The following is a 20,339-nucleotide window of genomic DNA, read 5'->3' on the forward strand; positions in this document are numbered from 1 at the left end:
GTGTCTTACACTGAGGAGAGGCTTCCGTCGGGCCACTCTGCCATAAAGCCCCGACTGGTGGAGGGCTGCAGTGATGGTTGACTTTCTACAATTTTCTCCCATCTCCTGGCTGCATCTCTGGAGCTCAGCCACAGTGATCTTTGGGTTCTTCTTTACCTCTCTCACCAAGGCTCTTCTCCCCCGATAGCTCAGTTTGGCCGGACGGCCAGCTCTAGGAAGGGTTCTGGTCGTCTCAAACGTCTTCCATTTGAGGATTATGGAGGCCACTGTGCTCTTAGGAACCTTAAGTGCAGCAGAAATCTTTTTGTAACCTTGGCCAGATCTGTGCCTTGCCACAATTCTGTCTCTGAGCTCTTCAGGCAGTTCCTTTGACCTCATGATTCTCATTTGCTCTGACATGCATTGTGATCTGGTCTTATATAGACAGGTGTGTGGCTTTCCTAATCAAGTCCAATCAGTATAATCAAACACAGCTGGACTCAAATGAAGGCGTAGAACCATCTCAAGGATGATCAGAAGAAATGGAAAGCACCTGAGTTAAATATATGAGTGTCACAGCAAAGGGTCTGAATACTTAGGACCATGTGATATTTCAGTTTTTCTTTTTTAATAAATCTGCAACAATGTCAACAATTCTGTGTTTTTCTGTCAGTATGGGGTGCTATGTGTACATTCATGAGGAAGAAGAATGAACTTAAATGATTTTAGCAAATGGCTGCAATATAACAAAGAGTGAAAAATTTAAGGGGGTCTGAATACTTTCCGTACCAACTGTATGTGGTTTTGATGAAAACTGCACTTCTCAATCTTTGCATAAAGGTGGTTTTCTCTCAGTCGCTGTAATACTTGCCTTACATGTGAGCAGTGCTCTAGGTGAGTCTTGGAAGAAATTAAAATATCATCCAGGTAGACTATCACAAAAAACTGTTGCGGAAGTCAGGAAAAATGTCATTCATGAAACGTAAAACGGCAGGGTGTTACAGAGTCCAAACGGCATAACCAGGTTTTGTCCATTGCAGGTTTTGAAAGCTGTCTTCCACTCATCTCCCTCTCCAATTTGAACCAGATTATAAGCCCCTCGGAGGTCCAGCTTAGTGAAGATAATGGCTCCCTTAAGCACATCAAATAATTCTAGAATAGGAGGCAATGGGTAGGAGTCTTTTACAGTGATCTGATATAACTCTTGATAGTCTATGCATGGTCCAAGACCCCCATCCTTTTCGACAAAGAAGAAACCTTCCCCTACCGGAGAAGAAGAGGGTCGGATAAAACCCCTTTTCAAGTTGTCCTTGACACATTCCTCCATGGACTTTTGTTCAGGCAGTGAAAGGGGATAGGTCCTTCCTTTGGGAAGAGATGCTCCAGGGATCAGATTAATCGCACAGTCAAAAGAACGATGTGGAGGTAAAACTTCTTCCTTTTTCTTGCAAAACACATCTGCAAATTCATGGTGTTCATGAGGCAAGGTAGGAGGGATGGCTGTGGAAGCCAACAGACAACCAGAAAGTCTTGTGGGTCAAGATAAACCGTTCAAATAACAGGAAGACCTCCCAAGAGGTTAATTCTCCCTTTACCCAATCAAAGGACGGGTTGTGTTGTTGTAACCAAGGGTGGCCAAGGATAACAAGCAGAAGCGGAGAATCAATAAGAGACAAGATGATTTCCTCTTTATGGAGTGTGCCTACCTGAAGGGTGATTGTGGTGGTCTCAAACTTTACAAGGCCATCTCCCAACGGCTCTCCATTCAGGGTGGTAATGCTCAGGGGTACAGACTTTGGAACAAATGGGATGTTGTTTTCTTTAGCAAAAGTGTAATCCAGGAATATACCAGAAGCTCCTGAATCTACAAAAGCCTCACAGGAGACAAGTTTAGAGGCCAAGTGGAAGACTGCGGGTACAGTAATCTTGGTTTTGAAGTACTTGTAAGGTCTAACCCAGCTCCTCCGACACTGGTTAGACCCTGCCTTTTACTGGATGGGCTGGGCAACCAGATAGCAAATGTAATTTAAGTCCACAGTACAAGCAAATGTAATTTAAGTGCCACGGCAAACTTCCATGGGTTCCACAGGAGATTTGGATTCAACTGAAATTTCAGGTTCAGGCTGAGGTGGTGCTTGGAAGTTAGGGGCCATGCGATATAGCGACCTTGGAAGCTTATGAGTTCTGAGTCTCTCCTAGCACCTTTCATGATACCGGAGATCCAGGCAAACACACAACTCTTTGAATCTTTCAAGATCTTCTAGGGAGTCCTTATAGACCAATTCGTCCTTAATGCAATCTGCAAGACCTTTACAGAAAGCTGCATTTAATGCCTCTGAGTCCCATTTGCTCTCAGCCGCCAGGGTACGAAACTTAATAGCATACTGTGCCACAGTCCTGGTACCTTGTTGTATGTCCAAAAGTGAGCAATCAGCTGCAGAAGCTCTATCTAACTTGTCGAATACAGTCTGAAGAGAAGCCAGAAATCTATCAGCATCCAGCACGGGATCATTACGTTCCAGGTAAGGAGAGACCCATGCCAGGGCTTCCCCCTTTAATAATGAAATTACAAAAGTCACTTTGGCAGAAGTACTGAAAGCCCCAGGGTTGTTGCGGAAATGCAAACGACAAACGTTTTGAAAAACCTCTGCAATACTGGGTATCACCAAACTTTTCAGGTAAGGGAAATTTGAGTGGCACAGAAGAAGTGGGTTGGATTGAAGCAGGAGTCTGGAAGGATACTGAGGAGCCAGGCAAACAAGACTTCAGCATAGCATAAAGTTCTTCTAGCTTAGCGTCCAGAGAAGAAAGATGCTGTTCATGAGATCCAATCAGTTGTCCCTGACGCATAAGCGCCTCAACAATCTCAGCAGGGTCTACTGTCATTATGGCCCGTTTGTTATATCAGGTACCTGTGAGTGTAAGTCCAAAGTGGAGCTTGAGTGCTGAGGATTCAGGCGAAAACGTAATCAGGGAGGTCAGGCCAGCAACAGATTGGGCAAAGAGATATACAAACGAAATCCAAAGAATGGTCAGGCAGGCAGAGCTCATACACAAGCTGTCGGTGAAGTACGGAATCGGCAGGCTGCAGAGGAGTCAAGAATTCAGCACACAGTACACCCAGGGAGAAAATCCAAACAAATGGGCACTGAGTAACAGGAAGTGCTGCTATTTATGGGCTGGTTAAATTGTACATTGTTCACAGATGGCAGCAGGTGGGTCCAAAGCAATGCATTAGGCTGGAAAATTACTGCAAAGACTCCAGAACTTCCCCGTGCCAGAACAGGCAAGGCTACGAAACCGGGAACCTCCTGGTTCAAGGACACCCAGGTACATGACACAGGGATTCCTCTACTGGGATCATAGCTGCTTTATTTAACCTGGAAAAAGGAAGGTCCACTTCTGGTGGACTAGCTCACTTTTTTTTAAAAAGTGACTCCTCAAAAGGGTAACGTACAGCAAAACGTTTGGGGACCACAAAGGGTAATTTTGGTTGTTTCCATTCCTTACAGGAAAACCTGTCTAAATAAGGTACATAAGGAAACACCTTTGGAGCACGAAGTAACTTATACGTACCAAACGACACGGCCACATTAGTTGCTACATCAGCCGAATCCTTCATTTTTAAAGTCTCACGCACTGCGGTAATGAGTGAGCCATTCCCCCTGGTCCAGGGTCTGGCGACTCAGATAGTCCGCCTGCCAGTTCTCCACCCCCGGTATGTGAACTGCCGTTATCGCCGGGACGTGCGCCTCGGCCCAAGACAGAATGTCGGCCACTTCTCGAGCCGCCCGGGCACTCCTGGTGCCCCCTTGATGGTTGACATAGGCCACCGGGGTAGCATTGTCCGTCTGAACCCTCACTGGACGGCCCTGAAGCCGGTCCGTCCATCGCAGAAGGCAAAGCTTTATCGCCCTCAATTTCAGAACGTTGATCGGAAGGGAGGACTCCTCCTCCGACCAAGTTCCCTGGGCGGACAAAACGCCCAGAACACCACCCCAGCCCGACAGTCTGGCATCCGTGGTGATCACCGTCCACAACAATGGACGAAAACACTTGACCCCCGACACCGCCGGGGACTGGAGCCACCACAGAAGATCCCTTCTGGTGCTGTGGCTCAACGAGATCCGCAGATCCAGGGATTGCGGCTGCCCGTCCCACTCGGCAAGAATCTCAGCTTGGAGACCCCGCGTGTGAAACTGGGCAAAGGGGATCGCCTCGAAAGCAGAGACCATTAAACCTAGACATCTCATGCATGTCCGGAGAGACGAGTGCCGGTTGTCCCTGAGGGACCTGACCTCGTCCTGAAGTGTCCGAAGCTTGTCTTCCGGTAGGAAGACCTTCGCTTGGACAGAGTCCAGAATCATTCCCAGGTAGGGAAGACGAACCGAAGGACACAGAGTCGACTTCGGAATGTTTATAGTCCAACCGAACTCCTGCAGTGTCCGCATCGTGGTGGACAGGTTGGTCACCAGGCTCTGACTGGCGTTTGACCTTATCAGGATATCGTCCAGATACCCCAAGACAGCAATGTCCTGTGCTCGCAACAGGGCCAGAACCGGCGCCAGCACCTTGGTAAAAACCCGCGGAGCCGAAGCGAGACCGAAAGGTAACGCCACGAATTGGTAGTGATCCTCCGCAATGGCGAATCGAAGGTACCTCTGGTGACCCTCGAAAATGGGGATGTGTAGGTACGCATCCTTCAGATCGATGGAGGCCATGAATTCCCCCGGACTCAGGGCAGCCACCACTGAGCGCAGGGATTCCATGCGGAACTTGCGAACCCGCACAAAGCGGTTCAGAGCTTTCAGGTCCAGAATCAGACGCAGCTTGCCCTCCTTTCTGGGCACAGTGAACAGATTGGAGTAAAACCCCCGAAATCTGTCCCGATGAGGCACCGGAACAACCACCCCTTGGGCCCGCACCGCCAGGTGCAGATCCTGCAAGCGCTCCAGAGACAGCTGAAGATTTGAGGGAAAAAATCTGCCCGCCGGCCGAGAGAGAAATTCGATCTTGTAACCAGATCGAACGATTTCCTGAACCCATCTGTCCCGAATGTGGGTCAGCCAAGGTTGTAGGAAACCACGCAGACGTCCCCCCACCCCAGAAACGGGTGAGGGCGCCCCTTCAGGCGGAAGTGGTATGGGAAGTTGAACCGGACTGGCCGGACTTCTGCTTCCCTGCCCACGGCTTCTTCTGGAAACCTTGGCCTTTGAAGGGCTTGCCCTTAGATTGCGACCTAAAGGCACGAAAGGACCCCTGAGAGGGTCTAAACGAGGAATTCCGTTTACCACGAAAAGATTTGTGCTTGGGAGACTGGGGTAGGAGAGTGCTCTTGCCCCCCGTAACCCCTTTTATCAGAGTATCCAAAGCCTCGCCAAAAAGACGAGATCCCGCGTAGGGAAAATCCGCCAGCGTCTTGCGAGAAGATTGGTCGACCGACCAATTTTTCAGCCATATCAGACGACGGTTCAGTATCGCCACGCTGGACAGGCGCGCAGCCAAGGGAGCTAAATTCAAGTCCGCATCACACAAGTACATGACACCCTGATGGATCTGATCCACCATAGCCAACGTGGTAGGCGGAGCCGAATCAGCCACCAGGGTGCGCCTGAGCATCTTCGTCCAATCTGCAACAGCCTGTGCCGCCATAATGGAAGCAAAAATAGGCTTCAGCATAGAACCAGCAACCATATAGGCATGACGGGCAAGAGACTCCATTCTCCTGTCCGTAGGGTCCCGGAAAACCGGGTTATCCTCAGAAGGAACCGCAGTAGCCTTGTTCAAAATGGCCACCGCGTGATCCACCTGAGGCGCAACACACCAACGCTCGACGGTGGAGGGCGCAAACGGATAAAGCAGTTTAAACTTACTTGGCACAGTAAAGGGCTTCTTTAAATTGCGCCACTGCTCATTAACAGTATGATGAAATTCAGCAGGGCAGGGAAAAACCTGCGCAGATTTACGAGTTCTCTGCGTTCCAAAAGAGGACACCCTAGCAGGAGGAGTAGGCTCATCCTCTAGGTGCAAGGTATCTTTTATGGAGGCAATCAGCTCATTCATGAGTGCAAGCTCTTCAGGCGAGCCAGGGGGAGAAACATCAACCCCCTCCACCTCTGCCTCCCCCTCGAACCCCATAAGGTCCAAAGATGAGCGGGACCCCGAGAAGGGTACACCAGCCACAGCAGCCACATTGCCCTCTGAATCAGAGGAAATGGATAACCTGGCCCTTTTTGCGGATCGATCAGCCATCAGCATCTGCACCTGAGAAACCAAGGACGCCACCACCATGGCCAGATCAGCCCCCTGGTCCCCCACCAGGGCGGGGGGAAACTTGCTATCCTGAGAATCCATGCCCCAGCAATGAAAAGGAAAAAAGGTACTGGCCCTTTAACACCACGGCGAGCGCAGCCCACCGAACACTACTGTATGCACCGATCCCGCAGGGATAGATAACACTGAGCAAGAAATGACAGGACAAAGAAGGTAAAAACCTGGAGAGAGAACAGGCTGCTGCCACCGATCGCTGTTCCCAGAGAAAAAGGAAGTGATGCAATAGCTGGCTGACTGATATAGCCTATGAGGCTTCGCAAACATGGCCGCTCGGCTAAGGGATGAGGCTACAGGAAAATGGCGCCGACATGTGCTCGAACGAGCGCGGCCCGCCAAAATGGCGGCAAATGGCGCCAAAACACGGCGCTGTACAGGGACAGGGCCGGCCACAGCATATAAGCAAAAAAATGGCGGATCGCCGCAGCGGCCGCCGCACAACACATGCCTGTACCTAAATCTGCACCCAGAGCATAACTCACAGCAGAGCAGGATGGCCCCCCCTCGCAGCCCACAGGCAATGCAGCCATACAGGGATCTGACAGGGAGCCCGCATTCACACAGACATGGGGGGTACTACACAGCCACAGACTGACACCCACACAGAAGGTCCCCACACAGAAGGTGCTTACCGTACCAGATGGCGTGGGGAACCGTCTCCAGCGACAAACCGCTATCAAGGCAGACAGGGAGTGCCGCAGCCAGGACGCTTGTGGACCGCAGCCACAGACCGCAGCATGGCGTCCAGTGAGGTAGCCAGCTCACAGGCAGCATCCCTGCAGCGAACAGGGATGGGTCGTTCAATGTGCCAGGGCAAACCTAAGCTGAACGCTCGATGGCAGGCTGGGGATCCATCTGGCACTCAGCCCTGAGATCCAGGGCGGCCAGTCCGAGACCCAGCTCCGCATGAACATCTCCATCCGAAGAACCCTAAACTAAAGCTGACAAAATAACAGCTAGTAAAGAAAAGAAAAATACTTGAAATGAAATCAAAAAAGGGTAGAAGGCTGAGACTAAAGCCCCAGCATAGGAAAGCCTGCTACTCCTAAGCTACGCAAGATCAAACTGAGTTGGGAATGCTGGTGCAGGGAGGTATTGACTGAGGGGACAGCCCCTAGGGGTGTGTCTATGCTAAAAGCTTTTGTATTAACAATTCTTGTTGCCTAGCTACTCCTGCGGAGCAAAGGTCAATACCCATTGGTGAAGACTTAAGAAGGGGCGGCGACTGTCGGAGGACGTAAGAGAAATTACATTTTTGTTGTTTGGTTTTATACCACTTTAAGCCTATTACTGTATATCATATACTGTTACAATATACAACCTTCAATCTTAAATAAAGGAAGCCTGCTTTGAGGGAGAATGTAAGCCCTTACTGGCCTTTCGAAAAAACAAGTTGCCAGCCTTGTGGATTGAGTAGCTACATTACACTGAGGCAAATACCTTAAATGTTATGCAGATCAGAAGTACTGACTTCACTAATCTGCACACTGCTTCTGGGTCTGTACTCCAAAGTCCTGAAGCCAGACAACTAGTATTTTTACAAGAAAGCCAGTAACGGCAGCTTTCGGATTTCTTTCAGGAACATGTTTTATGGATGTCCTTTGTCTGCTAAAATGAATAAACCTTGTGGTTCAAAATAGAATAAAAGAGCAAACCGTTCTTTACCAAGAAGCACACTATGATGTCTGCGTATGGCTATAGCAGCATCATTTGTTAAACCTACCTTACTGCCAGGGCTTTCCTTCAATTCAAAGAATGTAAACGAAAACTGCATTGAAAAGTCTTCCTAAAATCTTCTACAGCCTGTGATGAGTCCCAAATCCTACAGCCTGTGATTCGTGTCAAGTTATTTAGCGACAGAGCAGCCTGTGGGAACACTGCCCCTTAGTGCCACCGGAGGGAACAGCATCGGAGGCACATGCACAGTGTGTAAGCTCTCCTGCCATGGTCCCTGAACTCAACAGAGACAAGAAGAGAGAATACACACTGTACATGTGCAGCCCAAAGAAAGAGGACAGTGCTCCCTCCTGTGGTACTAGGGCGGTTTTGCCCTACATTTTTTTTAACTGAAAGGGGCCCTGGATCGAAGTTAGGTTTAACATACTATGCTATACTATCCATGGAAGTCCCAGTTCATTGTGTATATCTGTTGAAGACACAGTCCATACCCCTCTAACACGTTTTGCTCCTCCTAGGGCTTAATGCTAAGTGGGGTAAAACATGTCAGAGAAGCATGGCCTAAGGATGGGTGTCTACAACTAGCTATACACAAACTTACCAGTGGGATTTCTATGGAGTGCGGTCTCATTCCTTCTATTTTGCTACATTTACAACCTCCATTTAAAAAAAGTTGGGACGCTGTGTAAATCTACAAAAAAAAAAAAAAACACAGTATGCAATAATTTGCAAATCTCATAAAATCATATTTTATTCACATTGGAAAATAGAAAACATAATTGTTTAAACCGATAAAATGCATAATTTTAAGAAAAAATAAGGTAATTTTGAAATGGATGGCAGCAACACGTACCCAAAAAGTTGGGACAGGGCCATGTTTACCACGGTGTTGCATCCCCTCTTCTTTTAACAACAACCTGTAAATGTCTGGAAACAGCAGAGACCAGTTGCTGGAGTTCTGGGGGAGGAATGTTGTCCCATTCTTGCCTGTGCATATGCTACTCTAACACCTGGATATATCTTTCAGCATTGATGATGCATTTCCAAATGTGCAGCCTGCCCATTCCATCCACACTAATGCACCCCGTACCATCACAGATGCAGGCTTTTGAACTGAGCGCTGATAAGCTGGAAGGTCCATCTGATCTTTAGTCGAGAGTGCACAGCACCAATTGGTTGCCAAAAAGAATGTCAAATTTCGATTCATCTCACCACAGAACCACTTTGCAACAGACCATTTTAAGTGAGCTTTGGCCCAGAGAAGATGGCTGCATTTCTGGATAATGTTCAGATACGGCTTCTTCTTTGTATGACAGACCAATACCTTGAATTTTTGGATGGCATGGCGATCTGTGTTCACAGACAGTGATTTTTGGAAATATTCCTGAGCCCATGCAGTGCTGCCCATCACAGAATCATGCCTGTTTTTAATGCAGTGCAGTCTGAGGGCTCAAAGATCACAGGCATCCAATAACTGGGTTTCGGCCTTGTCCCTTGTGCACAGAGATTTTTCCAGATTCTCTGAATCTTTTGAGGATATTATGTACTGTGGCTTATGATATACACTGCTCAAAAAAATAAAAAAACACTTTGAAAATACATTAGATCTCAATAGGGAAAAATATCATGCTGGATATCTATACTGATATGGACTGGGTAACGTGTTAGGAACAAAAGGATGCCACATTGTTTGACGGAAATGAAAATGATCAACCAACGGTGGGCAGAATTCAAAGACACCCCGAAAATCAAAGTGAAAAAATGATGCAGCAGGCTAGTCCATTTTGCTGAAATTTCACTGCAGCAACTCAAAATGGTACTCAGTAGTTTGTATGGTCCCTCCCCGTGCTTGTATGCATGCTTGACAACGTCGGCGCATGCTCCTAATGAGACGACAAATAGTGTCCTGGGGTATTTCCTCCCAGATCTAGACCAGGGCATCACTGAGCTCCTGAACAGACTGAGGTGCAACCTGGCGGCGTCGGATGGACCAAAACACAATGTCCCAGAGGTATTATATTGGATTTAGGTAAGGCGAGCGTGGGGGCTATTCAATAGTATCAATCCCTTCATCCTCCAGGAACTGGCTGCATACTCTCACCACATGAGGCCAGGCATTGTCGTACACCAGGAGGAACCCAGGACCCACTGCACCGGCATAGGGTCTGACAATGGGTCCATAGATTTCACCCCGATATCTAACGGTAGTCAGGGTGACATTGTCTAGCCTGTAGAGGTCTGTGCGTCCCTTCATGGATTTGCCTCCCAAGACTATCACTGACCCACTATCATACCGGTCATGCTGAATGATGTTACAGGCAGCATAACGTTTTCCACAGCTTCTTCAGACTCTTTCACGTCTGTCCCATGTGCTCAGGGTGAACCTGCTCTTATTAGTGAAAAGCACAGGGCACCAGTGGCGGACCAGCCAAATGCCAATCGAGCTCCACGGTGCTGGGCAGTGAGCACAGGGTGCATTAGAGGACTTTGGGCCCTCAGGTCACCCTCATGAAGTCTGTTTCAGATTATTTGGTCAGAGACATTCACACCAGTGGCCTGCTGGAGGTCATTTTGTAGGGCTCTGGCAGTGCTCATCCTGTTCCTCCTTGCAGATACCGGTCCTGGTGATGGGTTAAGGACCTTCTACAGCCCTGTCCAGCTCTCCTAAAGTAACTGCCTGTCTCCTGGAATCTCCTCCATGCTCTTGAGACTTTGCTGGGAGACACAGCAAACCTTTTTATCTGACCAGATTAATATCCCAGGAGTTTACTTGACTTGATGCTATAATATGATCAAAAAGTGTTCCTTGATTTTTTTGAGCAGTGTATTTTAAAAAAATTGCAATTTTACATTGAGGAACATTATTCTGAAATTGTTTGACAATTTTTTAGACAGATTTTCACAGATTGGTGAACTTCGGCCCATCTTTACTCCTGTGACACACTGAATCTTTAAGATGCTCTTTTTATAACTAATCATGTTATGGACTTGTTGCCAATTAACCTAATTCTTTGCAAAATGTCCTTCCAGCTTCTCCTTGCTAGTACCACTTACTTTGCCAGCTTATTGTTGCCCTGTCTCACCTTTTTTGGGATGTGTTGCTGCCATCAATTTCTCAATTACCATATTTTTTTTCTTAAAATTGTAAATTAAACATTTGGTTTGTTTTCTATTGTGAATAAAATATGGGTTTATGATATTTGCGAAGCATTGAATTCTGTTTTTATGTATTTTTTTTTTACAGTGTCCCAACTTTTTTGGAATTGGGGTGGTATTGCGCTAGATGAGCTCTTGTGACCTTACACCCGGAGCAGTGGATTTCTCGACAGGCTGTTTAGGAGCTGTTCTTTGGCATTTCAAAGTGTAAGCAATACTTACAGAATTTTTCCTGGCTCTGTTTGGTATGTCCCTCAGAACCACTGCTCTCTGTATCCACTGGAGAACTACACCGGGGACCAGACTCTGAGCTATGGAGAAAGAATCAAAAGGTATTGTTGAGTAATAGCAGCATATGCACAGAACACATATCCCAGAGACATCAGGACTATTCAGAAAGCAAAGCGTGACTTGAGCATGCGCAGTAGGCAACCAGCTGTGAAGCCAGAAGGCTTCACTGCTGGTTTCCCTTATTTACAATGCTAGCGCCTGCACCCAAAGCACATTGCGTGATCCCTGGACAGGTAGGTCTCTTTATATTTAAAAGTCAGCCGCTACAGTATTTGTAGCAACTGACTTTTAATTTTATTTTTTCCAGACTGGAGCTCCTCTTTAACCACTTCCATACCGGGAGATTTCTGGCACCCATGGCTACATGTAAAAATGATAATTTTTTTGCTAGAAAATTACTCGGAACCCCCAAACATATATATATTTTATATATATACATTTATATATATATATATATTTTTTAGGGAATAAAATTGCGGTAATTGCAACTTTTATGTCACACGATATTTGCGCAGAAATTTTTCATATGCCTTTTTTTGGGGGGAAAAAAATATAAATTTTTGTAAGAACTTACCGTAAAATTATTTTCTCTGAGTCCTCTGACAGTCGCCGCCCCATGGTATTAGCCTTTACTAATGGGTAATGGCGCACTCTGCAGGAGCAGGCTAGGCAGATGATTATCAGATTAATACAAAAAACTGTTATACCTCAGCACGCCACTAGGGGGCCATTTCTCAGCCATTACCAGAACCCAATCTGATATTACCTCAGTTTGTAGCAAAGCAGTACCGGAAGGCAACAACCCCCAGATCCAGAGGGGTGGGGGCGGCGACTGTCAGAGGATTTAGAGAAAATAATTTTACGGTAAGTTCTTACAAAAATTCTATTTTCTCTTACGTCCTCTGACAGTCGCCGCCCGATGGTATTAGCCTTCACTAATGGGACGTCCCAAAGCAGTGCAGGTATGAGGGGTGGGAAAGCAACGCAACCAATTTAGAAGGTAACGCAAATAGCCGGGCCAGTAACAACCTGAGCCCACAGGAAAAAACTGGAACAAACCCAGAATAGAACACCCCATAAGGAGGGACAGAAAAAATAATGTCCCCTTGAACAACTGCCCCACTCAAACCTGTGCGGCCAAAGGAAGCATCCGAAGATGCCAAAAGCAAGCTTGGAAAACTTGCGAAAATGTGTACGAACGACCAGGTCGCCACCTTGCACACCTGAGCCACAGACGCCTGATGGTGAAAAGCCCAAGAGGCACTAATGGCTCGAGTAGAATGGGCCTTAACCGGGAAAGGAGGAACCTGACCCGCGATGGAAAAGGCCTGAACAATCGTCTGTCTGATTCACACAGAAATGGTCGCTGCGGAGACGGCCGATCCCTTCCGAGATCCCTCAGGAAGAAGAAATAGAAAATCAGACTGCCGAATCGACTCCGTGGCGGACAGGTAGCCCTTGACCGCCCCGGACCACATCCAGAGAATGCAAGGCAAACTCCGTAGGATGCTAGGGTTGTGCACACAACATTTTCTTCATTGAGGTGGAAAGAAAAAAACCACAGTGGAAAGAAAATACTGAGTCGGTCGCAGAGCTACCTTATCTCTATGAAATACCAGATAAGGAGAACGGCAGGACAAGGCCGCCAATGCAGACCCTCTGCGAGCCGACGTGATAGCCGTGAAGGCAACTTTCTGTGACAACAAAGACAGAAAAATCTCTCTGATTTTCTCGAAGGGAGGTTTGTTGTAACCCTGACAAAAACCCATTTTCGGTCCCAGGGAAGCAAGAGAGCTCTCCTTGGGGAAGCCAAATGCCGCCCTTCTTGAATGAAGGTGCGGACCCAAGAAGGCGACGCCAAAGGTCGTTGGAAAAAAAAAAAAAAAAAAAAAGGACGGCCAAGGCCGACAACTGACCCTTGACCGTAGTCAGCACCAGATGCTGATCCACGCCCTTCTGCAGGAAGGCCAAGACCTTTGTCACCGAGAAGGAACGATGGTGAAACCCATGCACTTCGCACCAAGCGATATATGCTCTCCAGGTGCGTTGAGAAAACTTCCTAGAAGTGGCTGTGCGAACCTTTAAGACATCTGTCCCTCAGGACCTGGCCTTCAACAGCCATGCCGATGAAGCCAGAGACTGTAAAAACAGAATGGAAGATTGGTCCTTGAGACAGAAGATCGTCTGGCAGCGGAAGCCGCCAGCGAGGTTCGAAGACCATCAGAACGACGTCCGCGTACCAGGACTGGCGAGGCCCGTCCGGGGCCACCAGAATGACTGACATCCGTTCCGACGCCAACCTGCGGAGGAACCTGGACAAGAGTTGAATCGGAGGAAAAAGCATACAGTAGCCGACAGTAGTGCCAAGGCACCAGCAACGCGTCCGCGGCGTCTGCCAGAGGAACCTGAGTTCTTGGCCACGAACCTTACCACCCCTTTGCGGAGACGGGACGCAAACAATTCCATGCCCGTGGTCCCCCACCGGGCGCACAGGAGGTGAACCACCTACTGACAAAGGGACCACTCCCCTCGGTCCAAAGTCTGGCGACCCAGATAGTCCGCCTGCCAGTGTTCCACACCCAGAATGAGAATGGCTGAGAACGCAGGTACATGCGATTCAGCCCAGGACAGAATCTCGGCCACTCCCTTGGCCGCCCAGGCACTCATCATGCCCCCTTGGTGATTGACATAAGCCACAGCCGTGGCATTGTCCGTTTGTACCCGCACCGGACACCCCTGAAGCTAAGATGACCACCGGAAACAGACAAAGCTTGATTGCTCGGAGCTCCAAGACAATGATCGGTAGCGAAGTCTCCCCCGCCGACCACGTCCCCCGGGCGCAAAGCGTCCCCAGAACTCCTCCCCAGCCAGACAGGCTGGCAGCCATGGCGACAATCGTCGGACGGACTGACCCTGTGTCAAGGACTGCGACCTGAGCCACCACAGGAGATCCGACCGCACTGGATGACTCAAGGAAATACTCCTTTCCAAGGACCGAGGTGTCCTGACCCACCTGTCCAGGATCTCCACTGCAGAGACCTGGTGTGAAATTGAGCAAACGGAACTGCATCGAAGGCCGAGACCATCAGGCCCAGAACCCGCATGCAGGTCCGCAAAGAGGAGAGAACATCGTTCCTGAGAGCTCCGATCTCCTCCCGCCGAGTCCCGAGTTTGCCTCAGAAGGCAGACCCGAGATTGAGCAGGTCCAGGACCATCCCTAGGTAATGGAGACGAGTAGAGAGAGTCAGTGTTGACAACTGAAAAATGACGGTCCACCCAAACACCTGAAGTGTCCAAACCATCGCGGCCAGATCTTTCGCCAAGATCACACATGAGTTCGACCTTAACAAGAGGTCATCCAGGTAACAGAGGACCGCAAGGCCCCGGAAACGCAGTAAAGCTGGAACTGGAGCCAACACCTTGGTGAAAACCCTGGGAGCCGAAGCGAGACCGGAAGGCAACGCCACGAACTGGTAATGCTCCCCAGCCACCACGAAGCGGAGACCTCTCACCTCTCTGATGACCCTCGAAAATAGGGATGTGGAGATACGCATCCCACAAGTCGATGGAAGCCAGGAAGTCCCCAGGCCTCAACGAGGACATCACCGGAAAGCAAATTGTGCACAGCCCCCATGAGATCTCTGAGAACATCAGGGGACAGCTGGAGATTGGACAGGAAGAACCTGTCTGCGGGGCGAGATCAAAACTCGATCTTGTACCCTGAACAAATCAGTTTGTGAACCCACCTGTCCTGAATGCCGGACAACCAGGGTTCCTGAAAAGAAAGCAGATGTTCCCCCACCCCGACAACGGGGAGGGCGTCCCTACAGGTAGAGGTGGACTGGGCCGCCGAACCAGACTGGTCAGCTTTTGGCTAGCCCGACCCCGGCTGCTCGCAGACACCGGGAAGTCGGAAGGGATTACCCTTCTCCTGCGTCCCAAAGGCACAAAAAGCAATCATGTTGAGTCTTGAAGGAGGACCCCCTCTGCGTGAGGGGGGCTTACCCTTGGTGACCTGGGGCAGTCGAGTACTCTTAACTCCCGTAAGCCCCTTAATCAACTCATCTAGAGTTACCCCAAAAAGACGACCCCCCTCATAGGGGACATCAGACACCGTCCTTTGAACGCGCGGTCAACCGACCCGCGCCAACCAGGTAATGCGGTGGATAGCAATCCCCACCGCCGACAACCGGGCGACTAACGGAGCCACCTCCAAGGCCGCATCACAGAGTGGATGAGCTGAACCTGCTGCGAAGCCCCTTGCACCATGTTGTGAGCACCTGATAGGCCATCACTGAGGCAAAACACAGGTTTCAACAGGGAAACCTGACACCAGATAAATGTGGCGGCCAAGCGTTTCCATGCATCTATCACCCGGATCCCTGAATACCGGGGAATCCTCTACTGGCAGCAAGGTGGACTTATTCAGCCTAGACACAGTGTGATCCCCTGCTTGGTGACACCGTCCAACGTTTGTTTACCGCCTCCAAAAAACGGAGAGCGGAGGGAAAAAACGCTTAGGCACCACCAACATGTGCTAAATGCGCCGCCACTGGCCATTCACAAGCTCGCGAAAATCCTCCGGGCAGGAAAAAAGCCTGACCCGACTTCTGGGGTCTGCGGAACAAAATGGACCGCTTACTTGACTGACCTGGCTCATCGTTAAGATTGAGATTTTCAGTTATGACAGCAAGGAGAGCATCCATCGTAGCGCATCCCCGCGCTACCGAGGAGGAAGATCCCCCCACCCCTCTCTCAAAGAGGAGGACCGGGACCCCTCAGGGCGACCATCGTCAGTGGCAACCAATTCGGGCTCAGAGTCAGAGGACTGGGAGGGCAAAGGCCTTTTTTATGAAGGAGCGTGCCGACATCAGCAGATTCACCTGGGACGCCAAAGTCACGAGAGCAGCAGATATGGGGCCATGGGAGAGGATTCAGGTATACCCGAAGACCCCACCAAGTCTGCGGGGGATTTATTATCCTGGGAGTCCATTTTTGCCTTAAAATGAAAAAGGGACGCTGGCCCTTTAAATCGGGGGTTTCTTCGGACCCCTCCCCCCCACAATCTGCACTAACAGAAAGAGCACCCTGTGAAAACACACTAGCCACAAGTAAAAAACGTTTTGGTTGAAAAATGACAGAAGGATTAGCAAAAATCCCCAGCCTGTCAGCACATTATTACACAGGAAAAAAGCATGAAGAAGGAGGAAGTGACCTCACATCGCTAGAGGCCCAGTCCTCGAGCCCAGACAAAAGGTGCCTATTGAAAGTCTATGACAAAAGTCACAGGGAAAATGGCCACTTGCCCTTACTAGGCATGTTGCCCACATCCAAGATGGCGCCCGACCGGGAGCCCTAGCGGAATCCCCACATGGCTGCTGTCTCACACAGAGCTTAGACTCCGCACACCACACAATATGGCGGCCGCCCCAACAGGCGGCAAATTAGTGCACAAAACACATTCTGGCTACCCGCAGGGACCCCAGGGAGACCCCTACAGTACCCCATACAGCGCCCCCCGTGGGAGAAGGGGGAATCCTACAGAGATCACCAGCCCTGCTATCCCCTAAGAGTGGGCCCACAACCCCCCAAACGTTCCCAGGGACAAGGGGGTTCAGTACTCAACAGTCCAGAAGTGGGCACCGCTCAGATACGGGAGAACTCCCACCTTAAGTGGGGGTGCCGTCAGTCATGGAGGGACGCTGGCAACACGCGGGCGATAAGGGTTGAGACATCCTCAGCGAAGCGCAGCTCCGCAGGCTCGTCCCCATATGGAGGGGCACGTCGTTGCGAGGCCTGGGAATACCAGTAACCTGCGACGTTTGCTGGCAGGCTGGGACTCCATAAGGATCTAGGATACCCAGTCCGAGGCCCAGCTCTGCAGTCACTTGTAGTCCTCCAGGAAAGGAATACCTGACTAACTAGTGATAGTGAGAGAAAATAAAAATCTATTGTGTGAAGTAAAAACACATAAATTCAGAAAAAAATATAAAGAAAACCAAGACTCCAGGTCTCAGCAGGGAAGACCTAGCTCTACTCCTGATGCTAGGCAGCTTCAAACTGAGGTAATATCAGATTGGGTTCTGGTAATGGCTGAGGAATGGCCCCCTAGTGGCGTGCTGAGGTATAACAGTTTTTTTGTATTAACCTGATAATCAATTATCTGCCTAGCCTGCTCCTCCAGAGTGCGCCATTACCCATTAGTGAAGGCTAATACCATCGGGCGGCGACTGTCGAAGGACGCAAGAGAAAAACTGTTTTGTGAATTAAAAAAAAAAAAAAAAACACTAAAGTTACCCAATTTTTTTGTATAATGTGAAAGATGATGTTACGCAGAGTAAATAGATACCTAACATGTCATGCTTTAAAATTGCGCACACTCGTGGAATGACGCCAAACTTCGGTACTTAAAAATCCCTATAGGCGACGATTTAACAAATTTTACAGGTGCCCAGTTTAGAGTTACAGTGGAGGTCTTGGGCTAGAATTGTTGCTCTCACTCTAACGTTCACGGCGATACCTCACATGTATGGATTGAACCTCGTTTACATATGTGGCCTCGACATACGCATGCGTTCGCTTCTGCGTGTGAGCACGCGGGGATGGGGGCTCTTTACATTTTTTTTTTTTTATGGTCTATTTTTTTATTTTTACACTTTCCCTTTAATTTTTTTTTATCACTTTTATTCCTGTTACAAGGAATGTAAACATCCCTTGTAATAGGAATAGTGAATGACAGGTCCTCTTTATGGGGAGATCTGGGGTCAATAAGACCTCAGATCTCTCCTACAGGCTAGAAAGTCTGAAATAAAAAAAAAAAAAAAAAGCCACAATCTCAGCTGAATGTCGAGATCAGTGCAGTATTGGAAACCGCCAGGCGTAACATCATCACGTCGCGCCCGGTCCTCTGAGAGTCAGAGACTGCCGGGGACCATCTGCTCCTCGCAATCTCGATGGTAAACTTCCGCAGGTGGCCGACTCCTTCCCTGGCAAGCCGATAGAAGCACTGGAGGGTGGCGAGAGGGGGGATGTCCCCTCCCGCCGCCTGCAAGAACGATCAAGCGGCTGAACAGAAGAGAATCGCAGGTGAAAAAAAATGCAGCTGCAGGCATCATTCAGATATCCCCAGTTAAAGCCCAGGACGTCATATGACGTCCAGCGGTAAGGAAGCAGTTAAAGTAATGGGTATACATGATGATTTCCTGTCTTTTATCTTTAACCATTTCCATCTACTTCCTTGCTAGCTTTCATTTTGAGTGAAATCAAATGATAAAATAAACTGACTAAAATGCCTACAGTATAAACTGTACATGTTCCATATCTAGGTGCCTCTATTCAGGAGAGTATTTCTGAAGGTCATAGAGCAAGGGTCGGCAACCCGTGGCACGCAGCTGCATTTAAGACATGCGAGGGAAGCCTGGGACACCTCCACCCTACATACTGACCCTCCCATTCTCTGCCCTGCTGGCCTCTGTACACTGCCCTACAAACTGCGGACCCTATCCCCTGCCCTCAGATATTTTTTACTGCACCCTAATATCAGACAGGCTAGATGTGGTCCAAGACGCACCAAGCTGCCTGTTCTCCTTTTGCACTGGTTATTAACTAGCTACTGGTAACTGATCATTTAGAGGTGCAGGAATTGGAATTGATGCTAGGTGTAAAGGTGCAGGAATTGGGGCTGGTGTGGAGGTGCAGGAACTGGGGCTGGTGTGGAGGTGCAGGAACTGGGGCTGTTCAGAGGCCTGAAGGTGTAGGAATTGGGGCTGATCTGAGGTGTAAAGGTGCAGGAATTGGGGCTGATCTGAGATGTGAAAGTGCAGGAATCAAGGCTCTTCTGTTCCCCTGGGTTCCGGTTTCAAACTGATCACGCCAGCCACAGAAACAGATTTATGCAGGCATTGTAAATTGTGTCCCTGAGATTCCTACTCGGAGGTTCCTACTTGCTGATGTACTGGTATCTCCCGTAGTCAGTTTTGCACCACACTACCCAACCCAACCTTCCTGTTAGAAGATACTGGATTGCCATACATTTCCCTGCATCTCCTGCTTTCAATATTCATCACGCCCCCATCAATCCCCACTGTGTTGATTGCAGTTTTCATAGAGGCCCCTGGTAGGATTCTTTGTCAAAGTACAAAGACGGGGAACAGAATTCCTCACTGTGTGAAATCCAAATGATCACCTATCATCCCCTTTCTCTGAATCTGCAATTGGGAAGAAACGTGAAGCTGGAGCTGGTTTATGCGAGGTGGAGGAGAGCGGCTGCTAGGACCTGATAAAAGGAGTCAGCTATCAAGAGAGACGGAAGATGGGAGAGGGCAATGAGCTGCCCAGCTTAGCTGGTACCCATCCAGCTGTGGCAGGGGTGGAGATTAAGGACAACAGTGCGTACAGAAGGGAAACTTAACTCCCTTGCCATGTGTGACATCAGCCACTGCCTGCCTATGTCTTAAGACGACACACCCCCATTTTTTGTAAGAGGGATGCAAAGGAAGGCCGTGACAGCAGAATAAATCTGTCCCTAATCACATGTAATTCCGAAGATGGGCAGTCACATGCTCACAACTGTGATGCCTGTCATGATTTGTACAGGCTGCTGGCTGTGGCTAATCAAAAACACTTGTGCAAACCAACCACAGAGAAAAATGGATTTTTGTAAAATCTTACCGTAAAATCCTTTTCTCTTAGCTCATTGACAGACGTAGTCCTCGGTGACTCAACACCCTCGGGTTATGCTGCCCTCTACAGGAGTAGGACTAGACAGGAAAGAAAACGTTCTGGCCACACCCTAGGGGCAGTCCCAGAGGGTATATCCTCTCACTTCCTGCTCTAGCAAATCAGTTATGTCACAAAGCAGTGTTTAGAGAATTTAACCCAAACCAACTCAAAAAACAGAGGGGCGG

General features: G+C 48.9%; 1 protein-coding gene across 2 annotated transcripts in view; it reads right to left on the reverse strand.

Annotated features, from left to right (window-relative positions):
• The window catches only part of PPP6R2 (protein phosphatase 6 regulatory subunit 2), a 367,586-nt gene that overhangs the window by 83,186 nt on the left and 264,061 nt on the right, over positions 1-20,339 (reverse strand). For both annotated transcript variants that reach the window (XM_082254944.1, XM_082254943.1), the window contains exon 19: positions 11,365-11,453. In XM_082254944.1, the coding sequence (XP_082111070.1) occupies positions 11,365-11,453 (89 nt within the window). The remainder of the gene's footprint in view (positions 1-11,364; positions 11,454-20,339) is intronic.

Source organism: Pelophylax lessonae (genome assembly GCF_965119305.1).
Source record: "Pelophylax lessonae genome assembly, chromosome: 4".
In the NCBI taxonomy this organism is placed as follows: domain Eukaryota; kingdom Metazoa; phylum Chordata; class Amphibia; order Anura; family Ranidae; genus Pelophylax; species Pelophylax lessonae.